The sequence below is a fragment of the Sphaerodactylus townsendi genome, unplaced genomic scaffold, assembly GCF_021028975.2.
Source record: "Sphaerodactylus townsendi isolate TG3544 unplaced genomic scaffold, MPM_Stown_v2.3 scaffold_1236, whole genome shotgun sequence".
NCBI lineage: Eukaryota > Metazoa > Chordata > Lepidosauria > Squamata > Sphaerodactylidae > Sphaerodactylus > Sphaerodactylus townsendi.
Genome location: NW_025949778.1, coordinates 1 through 11,024, shown reverse-complemented (window position 1 = coordinate 11,024; position 11,024 = coordinate 1). Strand labels below are relative to the sequence as shown.

The 11,024-nt window shown below is 52.0% G+C and overlaps 1 protein-coding gene across 1 annotated transcript; it reads right to left on the bottom strand.

The window, feature by feature from the left end:
• Window positions 1-701: 701 nt before the first annotated feature.
• LOC125424855 (tektin-5-like) lies at window positions 702-10,279 on the bottom strand (the record flags this gene model as incomplete). Its single annotated transcript, XM_048482293.1, has 4 exons — window positions 702-826; window positions 1,662-1,756; window positions 4,408-4,562; window positions 10,057-10,279. Coding segments are annotated over 4 exons (598 nt in total), but the record flags the coding sequence as incomplete, so codon positions are not given.
• Between the last annotated feature and the right edge of the window lie 745 nt (window positions 10,280-11,024).

Genomic DNA, 11,024 nt, shown 5'->3' with positions numbered 1-11,024 from the left:
GAAGAAGAAGAAGAAGAAGAAGAAGAAGAAGAAGAAGAAGAAGAAGAGGAGGAGGAGGAGGAGGAGGAGGAGGAGGAGGAGGAGTTTGGATTTACATTCCCCCTTTCTCAAAGGGGCTTACAATCTCCTCCCCCCCCCCTGCACAACAAACACCCTGTGAGGTAGGTGGGGCTGAGAGAGCTCCGAGAAGCTGTGACTAGCCCAAGGTCACCCAGCTGCCGTGTGTGGGAGTATACAGGCTAATCTGAATTCCCCAGATAAGCCTCCACAGCTCAGGCGGCAGAGCGGGGAATCAAACCCGGTTCCTCCAGATTAGATACACGAGCTCTTAACCTCCTACGCCACTGCTGCTCCTGGTGGGTGAGGCAGCCCAGTACTCGAGAAGACAGTGTGTTCCTGGGAGAAAGGCACGTGAAAAGGAGGGGGGGGGGGGAGGAAAGGAAGTCCCATTGGGTGGCAGTTTGTTGCAATGCAGCAGCCTTTGATTCTTCCCTTTTATCATAGTTTTTAACATTTATTTCATTTACAAAATTTGTATCCGGCCCTTCTGCCCTCGCAAGGGTCAACAGGGCAGCTAAACAATGTAAACTGTAAACATGATAAAATCACAGGGCAAAACCGTTAAAAGCAGCCCCCTCCCACAAAGGCACCTCATTCAGACAATTAAACCACAATCCAGTTCCCTTATAAAGGCACCTCACCTGGCTCCTCAAATTGGGAGCCACCATACAGAACGCGTGAGGATGCAGCGTTGCCGATCTAAACCTGTTTGCAAGAGTGCCCCCCGCCCCCCGCCCCCAGAAGACTCTGCTTAGATGAGTGAAAGCTGTTGAGGAAGAGCACACGGGAGAGGCGGCCCAGCGGGGTTGTGTGTCCAAAGGCCACAAAGGGATTTGTAGGTATCAGCCTGGATTTTCTAACTGATGACTTCTGCTTAAGAGCGTGAGGATTTTTAAAAAGCTGTAAGCAAACAAAAGCAACAAAGCCTTTGGTCTGTCACTCTCCGTGTTTACAAAGAAATCCTTAGGCACAGTCTCTGTCCTTCCAGTGTGAGAGCCAGCGTGGTATAGTGGCTAAGAGCAGGTGCACTCTAATCTGGAGAACCGGGTTGGATTCCCCGCTCTGCCACTTGAGCTGTGGAGGCTTATCTGGGGAACCAGATTCGCTTGTGCACTCCCACACACATCAGCTGTGTGGCCTTGGGCTAGTCATAGTTCTTCGGAGCTCTCTCAGCCCCACCCACCTCACAGGGTGTTTGTTGTGATGGGTGGGAAGGGAAAGGAGATCGTAAGCCCCCTTGAATCTCCTTACAGGAGAGAAAGGGGGGATATAAATCCAACTCTTCTTCTTCTCCTCCTCCTCCTCCTCTCTTCTTCCTTTCTCACATGTTAAAAAGCAGCTCATGTTGTCTCTCCAGGGTAGAAAAAAAAAACATTTTTGCAGTATTTATGTGTCAAATCAGGCAAGTCTGAAAAGCATCCATGGGCAACTGAAATTGGTCTTTTGACTCTGAGCTCTGCTTCTTTGCTCGTTTGCAGTCCGGGTCTCGCTGTCTTGGCCTAGCCTACCTCACAGAGCTGTTGTGAGGATAAAACAGAGAACATGAGAATACTATCGAGCCAATTCAGGTCTCTTTTCTGTTTTGCTTTCTCACAGCTGACATACGGCAAGCCCGTAGAATCTGAGAGACCCAAGTTGGAACTCCGCCTTTGCTTGGAAGCTCACTCGGTGCTGGGTGCCAATCTCCCCCTGGCCCCTGGCAGGAAATGGGGGGGAGGGTTGGGAAACTGCTACAGATTTGGGGAAAGAGTCTGGAGAGGACAAGGACCTCAGTGGGGTACAAGGCAATAGAGTTCCCCCTCTGAAACAGCCATTTTCTCCTGGGAAACTGATCTCTGTAGTCTGGAGAAGAGCCGTAATACCCAAAGATCCTGAAGACCCACCTGGAGGTTGGTATCTCTTCTCGGTGACCTTGGGTCAGTCACATGCTTTCATCTTAACCAACCTCACAGGGCTGTTGTGAGGATGAAACAGGGGAGAACAATGTAAGCTCTTTGGGTCCCCGTTGGGGGGAAAAAACAGAATATAAATCAAGTAAATAAAATTAATAAATCCCCCCCCTGCCCCCCCCCCCCCCCCCCCCAGATCTGAAAGAAAAGTCTGCTCTGGCCACCCACAGCAACGACAGGAAGGTCCACGGGCCCACACTGGCAGGGCTCGTGGGTTTCAGTTTTGCTTCAGGTAATTTCCAAAGCTGCTCTCAGGCGTGCGAAGAGAAGACGCCGGAGCTGAGCCCTGCGTGTCCACTTCAGTTCTGAATAAAACGTGGACGACGGAGAAGGAAGAGTCTGAACAAATGACAGAAGGCGGGCAGGGAGTCAAATGCAAATGTCAAGTGGGCCCACGAGGCGAGGAGAGTGCCGACGACGGGCGACTGGAGGCGGATCAGAGCCGCTACGGGCTTAACGACTGAGCGGAGACATGTCTGGAAAACCTGAGCAGCCCATAATGGTTACTCCTAAGGCCTTTCTTTGGCAGCAGCCCACAGCTGGAGGCAGAGAGGCCCTATCGGAGTTTTCTTCAAAAGAATGGCTCTCTTTGACCATTTTGTTCATTGAATTTGTCTGCACCCCGCCTCCTTCTCTTTAAGGGGACACAAAGTGACTTAACCTCGTTCTCCTCTCCATTTTATCCTCACAACAACCATGTGATGGTAGGTCAGGCTACATTAGGGAGCAGCAGTGGCATAGTGGTTAAGAGCAGGTGCACTCTAATCTGGAGGAACCGGGTTTGATTCCCCGCTCTGCCGCTTGAGCTGTGGAGGCTTATCTGGGGAATTGTAAGGGCCTGTTCCTCCGGTCATCAAACAAGACTCAAAATTTCAAGAGCTTTATTGGAACTGTGTCAGCCCAAGGCTCAGACAGCCGAAGCTGAAGTATGGCTCTCTGACCTCGGTATATACCTGAAAGTTACAGGAAGGTTCAACCCATAATCCTCCCACCCTCGCATTCCCATAACATCAGCATTAGAAAGGATGGTGGGAACAGAAGCATTGTTTAGGACAGACAGTTCAGTCCTTTGGAGAAAGGCAGATAAGAATGAACATTTAAGCTCTATTGACTAGTTACATGCAAGCAGGGGGAGGCCTCCTTAGCCTTGGGTGGTGATAATGGCAGAACCATCTGTGACCTTGGTGTGGACATGCAAGCTGCCTGGCTGAGAATGGCGCAGGCCTGACAGGAATTCAGTTTAGCCTGCACACTCCCACACACGCCAGCTGGATGACCTTGGGCTAGTCACAGTTCTTCTGAGCTCTCTCAGGGTGTTTGTTGTGAGGGGGGAAGGGAAAGGAGCTGTTCTCCTCTGCAAACTTCCATGGCACAAGCAGAGATTCAAACCCAGGTCTCCCAAATGCTAGCCCCCTGCTCTTCATTACTATGCCGCACTGACTCTCACAAAACATAGGATTCAAGGGGTCTCTCTTCATGCGTCTGTCTCACTGTGATGTTTCCTGGCCTTACCCAGCTGACATGTGTTTTTCTGCCACGATGCAAAATGGTTCCATGAGACCAGCAGTTGTCACAGATTCTCTGCGTCCAGTTGGATCTTATTAAATGAATTTGCAGTTATCCAGTTGCAGACCAAGTCAGCAGCATATAGTTGCACTCTGTCGATTATGGTCCATAGCTGCTGTGGTGGAACGTGGAGGGTTTGGGAAGAGCTTTTTCTTTAGAAGAAGAAGAAGAAGAGTTTGGATTTATATCCCACCTTTCTCTCCTGCAGGAGACTCAAAGGGGCTTACAATCTCCTTGCCCTTTCCCCCTCACAACAAACACCCTGTGAGGTGGGTGGGGCTGAGAGAGCGCCGAGAAGCTGTGACTAGCCCAAGGTCACCCAGCTGGCGTGTGTGGGAGTGCCCAGGCTAATCTGAATTCCCCAGATCAGCCTCCACAGCTCAGGCGGCAGAGCTGGGAATCAAACCTGGTTCCTCCAGATTAGATACACAAGCTGTTAACCTCCTACGCCACATTAAATTATTCAATGTGAATTCCCAGTTAAGTAAAAGGTCCATTGAGATGTCGCACTTTTCTCTGCCTTGAACGTGGGTCCCAAAATCACAAGCTGAATAGGTACAGGTCCCTCTCTCGCGGTAAGGGTGAATGTATGACAGGGGATATCCAGTTCACCAGATAAGACTCCGCCACTCCTATGGAGGAGCGGGGAATCAAACTCAGTTCTCCAGATTAGCATCCGCTGCTTTTAATTGTACATTCGCTGGCTCTATGGTTTTGATCGTCACTCAGACCCCATCATTACCCATGTTTGCTGGCTTCTGAAGCAATGAGATCTGGAATTCAGCAGCCCTTTGTAGCTATGGGGGACAAGGGTGGGGGGTGGGGCACTTACTTGAACTGGGGGATGTCCCGGCAAAGCTCCATATTGGGCCGCCACGTTCTCCCTTCCAGGCGGGTCTGGGCCACTTTGAGTGGGCACTCCTTGGCGAGTATAGCTCTCTCCAACAACATCATAGTATTTTCTGTCTGAAATATTTCTTGAAGGGTCTGCAAATGAAAAGAAACAGCAAAGTGGCAATCTTGAGAGAGGAAAAAATAGGCGAAACCGCCATCCCTTTTTCACAAGCTGAAGCCCTCCCGCATGCAGTTTCCGGAGTGAAATGGATCCGTGTAGATCTAGGCGACCCAGGTTCGAACCCCCCACTCTGCCTTGAATGCTCAGTGAGGGACCACAGGGCCAATCATACATTCCCGGCCTAGCCTACCTCACGGGATCCTCGTGAGGATAAAATGGGAAAGAGGACATGTCGTAAGCTGCTCCAGTCCCCATCAGGGAGTAAAATGATGTAGACGTTAAGTCAGAGGCGTCCAACTCTCTGGCCACACCAGCCAACTGGCCATGCCAGCAGGGGCTGATGGGAACTGTAGTCCACAAACATCTGAAGTGCCAGAGTTGGACCCCCCCTGCATTAAGTAAATAAACCCTGTGAAGAAAATGATTGCCACTGATTATCGGCCATTGTTCTCGATTCACAGAGTCTGTCCCTTGTCCAAGGACACACAATGAATCCACAGCAGAGGAAAGCAGGGCTTCCCAGGCAAATAATCTCAGCCCACACAACAGATTCAAAATAAACCCAGCAGGAAGTCCGTTTGCCCAAACCCTGCCGAAATAAACGGGAGTCACACAGTAGAACTTCCTGCCCGATCGTGCCCCGAGGGACCTGGCTACTCATACGCAGCCAGCAATTTTCTCTCTTGTCTGGCTCTGAAACAAAATATTATTTGGACCTTTACATGAACTCGCATCTCAGCTCAAACTTTCCGACTGTCTTTTCACCCTGACAGGGAGTTTTGTGTGGTTTTCAGGTCAGCCAGCGTTCCTAGCTGCCGTCTTGCCGCTTTTCCCTTTTAAAATCAAGAACGTAGAACGGGGGGCACGTAGGTGGAGGAAGGAAGATCCTGCCCTTAGTCCCTTCCAGCTTGTCCCAAGGGACTTTTGATTACACACGACCACTAGACGGTGCACCCAAAACATCCATGATTTTTGAAAATGCACTTATGGATTGGAAGAGAAAGTTGCCAGATCGTACGGCACCGACCAGCATCATTAGGAGGTTGTGTTCCAAATGTCAGGACACCGGTGGGGGAACGCGAGACTCCCAAATCCTGAACTTAATTCCAGCCAAACTGGGGATTTGTTGACATAGCTAACAAAAATAAATCTGAACATGTTCTAGAACAGGGGTAGGGAACCTTTAACACTCAAAGAGCCATTTGGACCCGTTTTCCATGGGAAAAGAAAACACTTGGAGCCGCAAATAATTTTTGACATTTAAAATAAAGATAACACTATATATATTGGGGTTTTTTTACCTTTTACTCCGCTCATTCTGAGAAGCACATGGATGTGTCTGCCCTGCTGCCTGCAGGGCGGGCAAGGATGGGGCCAGCGGCTCGGCCTTGCCGGCCGCCGGGAAAGCGCCCGCCCTGCTCCAACGGGGCAGGCGAGAGGGGAAGCCCGTGGCGCGGCCCAGCCAGCCACAGGCAGTTGGTGCGCCCGCCCTGCTGCCTGCAGGGCGGGCAAGGATGAAGCCGGTGGCTCGGCTCGTGGAGCCACAGTGCAAGGGCAGAAGAGCCGCATGCGGCTCTCGAGCCGCAGGTTCCCTACCCCTGTTCTAGGAAATACAGGCCAGTTGGTGTGATTGATGCTATCTTCCTAAACAGAGGCAACATGGACCATGTACACCTCTTGTCCTGGGAACTTCTGCTGCTTTAAAATAACCAGATGTGGCCAGTGGTGGGATCCAAAAATTTTAGTAACAGGTTCCCATGGTGGTGGGATTCAAACTGTGGCGTAGCGCCAATTGGGCTGGGCAGGGCACGACGGGGGCGTGGCCGGGCATTCCTGGGGCGGGGCATTCCTGGGTGGGGCTGTGGCAAGGATGCAGCCGCTGCACCAGTCCTTGGGCGGGAAACGAATGCACGCAGGCGCAGGCTGCCACGCACGCCGGTGCACCTCCTGCTAGACTGCTTCAAGTTCTGCGTGCTACTGCTGAGGAGCGGAGGAGGGGTGTAACTAAGGCAAAAATCACGTGGCAAAATCACCATTTAGTCACCCCCTCTCGGCACACACAAATAATTAGTAACCTACTCTTGGGAACCTGTGAGAACCTGCTGGATCCCACCTCTGGATGTGGCCCATTGAACAAACATGGGGATGTGCAGCTCAGAGGTCGGCCTGCCAGTCTCCGGATTTGTCGGTATTTGGCAAGTGCCAGTCACACAATCCAGTAATGAAGGAGTTAAAATTGGTGCATGCTTATTAGTTAGTGAGGTCAGAAGTCACTGACCAGGTAATTGATCCCTAATTGATCAAGCAGACCTGGCATGGGCTACATGCGGGTCTGCACGTAGGCTATATAGGTTTATATTGTTTGTTGCTCTCTGCACATGCCACTAGTAGCCTGTTAGCCATGTAATAGTCAAGCTGAGAACTAGCTAATGAAGCTAGCAAGGTAGAAAGATATTTTCCTTTTCTTTTGCCTCCAAGTTCCCCTACCCTATCTTGTAGCTACTAAACATCATTTACAGTAAGCAACTGGCTCTGTCTCATTATTATGCAAACAACAAGATTACACAGAGCAGTTCTGCTGGAGAAAAATGGCTACTTTGGAAGATGGACTCTGTGGTATCACATCCCTGCTGAGCCCCTCCCCCAACCCCCGCCCCCCCCCAGCCCCCCCCCCCCCCCCAAAATTCCCAACTTGAAGTCAGCAAACCTATCCAGAGGACTTCACAGGACACTTCCTCCGTCACCATGTAAAGGATTGTAAAGGATGTGGAGAAGAGGAAGAATATTTAATTTCTCCCACTCAGCATGAAAAGGATGGATTCGCCCCAATTTGTTCTGCAAGTCATTTTTTGCGAACTCCTTGGACAAGCAACGTGCAAATATATAACGTAACCCGTCATTCGTTTTGCACTCAATAACACCGTCAAAATCACCATTTCTCTAAAAAGCCCTTTTCTCACTTTCCTTCAGAGGCACGCGGTGATATCGCAGTGGGGCTGAAGTGAGTGGCCCAAACTGTGGCTTAGGTTGCCAAACTATGGGTAGGGCATGGAGCTCTCCTGGAATTACAGCTGCTATGTTCTCAAGCAAGGGGGTATCTGCCTGGCTAACCCATGTCCCCGGGCGCAACCAATCTGGTCACATGGGGGTGCAAAATCGGCCCCCCACATGACCAGATCCCTTCCCCCTCATCTGACTTGGTCCCCCCTCAGCCCCGCCCACATTGCGACGACATGGGTGAGGTGGGGCCAAATCAGAGGAGGCAGCAGGATGTCCTCCTGCCTTGTCTGACTTGGGTCTCCCTCAGCCCCGCCCACATCATCCTCTTTGATTATGTGGGCGGAGCTGAGGGAGGCCCAAGTCAGACGAGGCTCCCTGCAGGCAGGCTTCTGCCCTCCCAAGGCCTTGGGGAGAGCAGGAGCCGGCAGCAGGGGGGGCTCTGTGGCACATGGGGGGTGGGGCCAGTGGTGGGATCCAAAAATTTTAGTAACAGGTTCCCTCGCCAGCCCCCCCTCAGTAAAGGGGGCAGAGGCGTACCTAGGCAAACCTGAGCCCTGGGCAAAACCTGAGTTGGATGCCCCCCCCCCATGGGCAGCCACCCCACCACGACCCCCCAAAATATTTTTGCACCAGGTCATTTCTAAATCATCATCACATTATAGAAAATGCCCCAACTCACAAATCTGAACACAGCAATGGTGAAACACACAGGTTCTTTGATAGAGACTGGTGAGATAAAAGGTACAAAAGGCTGAGAATCAATGAATTGCTGTACCTGAAAGGGATTAACCCAGTTCAGGGAGTTACATTATTAGTCGCAATTGCTATATGGAACCTTCACGTTCAAAGGCAGTATGCCTGTCGGGGAGGCGAGGGCGTGGAGATGGAAAAGCGGACCCAATTAGTAACCCCTTCTCAGTACACACAAATAATTAGTAACCCACTCTCGGGAACTGGTGAGAACCTGCTGGATCCCACCTCTGGGTGGGGCTATGTAGGGGCAGGGCTACATGATCCATGGGGGCGGGGCTCCATGACCCGCAGGGAGGGCGCCCGGAGGAGATTTTGTCCCCAGGTGCCATTTCCCTCCCATACGCCTCTGTTCTCAACCCAAAGGCCTACATGCTTAGCATCACAGATAGCAATAACTCATCTACTTTCGGCCAAAGTCTTCCACGTGGGACAGCATCCCCACAATGCCGCAGGGCAGGGCAATCTCTGGACCAGAGGTGTCAGGGGGTACGCGGGGAACATTAATGGCAGCAGGGGATATGGCTCAAGAGGCACCAGTACAGACTTTCCTGTTGGATTGTCCCAGCAAATAGGTGTAATATAAATTCTCAGGCTCAGAAGGCAGACTGTTTGGGATGGTGTTGGTGATAGATGTGCCAGCGTGGTGTAGAGCTTAAGAGTGGTGGACTCTTAAGCTGGAGAACCGGGTTTGATTCCCCACTCCTCACATGAGCAGAGGCCACTTATCTGGTAAACCGGATTGGTTTCCCCACTCCTGATGAAGCCTGATGGGTGTCTTTGGGCTAGTCACAATCCTCTGCAAACTCTCTCAGCCCACCTACCTTGCAAGGTGGCTGTTGTGGGGAGAGGAAGGGAAAGGAGCTTGTGAGCCACCTTGAGTCTCCTTACAGGAGAGAAAGGTGGGGTATAAATCCAAGCCCTACTTCTCTTCTAGGCCTAAAAACACCGTACTTTTCAGGGAAAGCGAAACGGCACAGAAAAATGTTCATTGTCTCTAACAGTTTAGGCCCCTTCTGCGCATGCGGAATAGTATGCTTTCAGTCCACTTTCTTTGGGAGAAAATTTCAATTGAAAAGACCTGAGGAGGGTTCTGAGTAGAACTGCTTAGCAGAGGCGTATCAGGGAGAAATGGCCCCTGGGACAGCACCTGCTCTGGGCGCCCCTGCATCCCCCCCAGCCCCACGCAGTGGGAGGCCGGCTCCAGGGGAGAGCAGAAGCCGGCCTGCAGGAAAGTGGGAGGGCAGAGCACTGAAGTGGGTGGCCCAGGAGCTGGCCTGACACCATGGTGCCCGTCCGAGCCACCCCCACCCCCGAGGGCCTGGGGAGGGAAGGAGGCGGCTCGAACAAGCACCACGGCAGCAGGCTGGCCTTGTCTTTAGGCACCTCCCCCGCGCCAACACAACTCTTCCGAGCTGGGTTGGCACAGGGAAGGAAGGGGATGGAGATGACTTTATCCCCTCCCCCACTGTTCCGCCCAGGGTCATTTGCCCCGCCTGTCCCCTTGGGAGGTATGCCCCTGCTGCTTAGGGGGTAGGGTTGCCAACCTCCAGGCAGGGCCCGATCCTGAGGAATCAGTTCCTCTGGAGAAAACGGCAGCTTCGAAGAGTGGCCCCTGTGGCATTATACTCTGCTGAGGTCTGTGCTCTCATCAACCCCACCATCCACAAGCTCCAAGAATCCCCCAAAGCAGATTTGGCAGCCCTGTCCTCTGACCTTGGCTAGCTGTGCCTGCAGCTGGTTCTTGGCCTCAGCCACCTCTGAGATGCGCCTGTTGAACGCCAGGTTGGTGTCCGTGTACTGCTTCCACAGCTCCTCGGAGGTACTCTCCAGCGTGTGGTCCGTCTCCTTGCAGAGGGTAGCCGTGTTGGACCGCGCGTTCTGGGAATACTTGATGTTGTTGTCGCTGAACTTCGCCCATGTTTCGGGGACAGAGACGCTGGAAGGGAGAGGTCAGGGCTCCTACCTGGAGTTGCCAACTACCTGGAGGTCTCCGGGCATTGCAACTGACCTCCAGACTACTGAGACTGGTTTCCCTAGAGCAGGGGTCTGCAACCTGCGGCTCTCCAGATGTTCATGGACTACAATTGGCCATGCTGGCAGGGGCTGATGGGACTTGTAGTCCATGAACATCTGGAGAGCCGCAGGTTGCAGACCCCTGCCCTAGAGAAAATGGCTGCTTTGGAAAGTGGACTCTACAGCATCATATCCCATTGAAGTCCCTCCCCTTCCTAAACCTCACCCTCCTCAGGCTCCACCCCCAAATTCCCAGGTACTTCCCAAGGTGGAGCTGCCAACCCTGGGCATCCAGAGTGTTGCCAACTGACAGGTTGGACCAGGAGATGTCCTGGTGCTGCAAGTGATCTCCAGGCAACAGAGGCCAGTTGCCCTGGAGAAAATGGCTGCTTTGTGGGGTGGACTCTGTGACATTCTACCCTGCGGAGGCTCCTCCCCTCACCAAGCCCCGCCCTTCCCAGGCTCCACCCCCCAAACCTCCAGGAAGTTCCTTTTTAATATATAACATTTTAATTAGTTTTCTCAAAAATAATTCAGTAACAGAAAATAAAATATAGAAAAAGAAAAAAGAAAATGCGGTTACCCATAAACTATATATCTCTATCTCTATATCTCTATGTGTGGATGGATGGATGGATGGATGGATGGATGGATGGATGGATGGATGG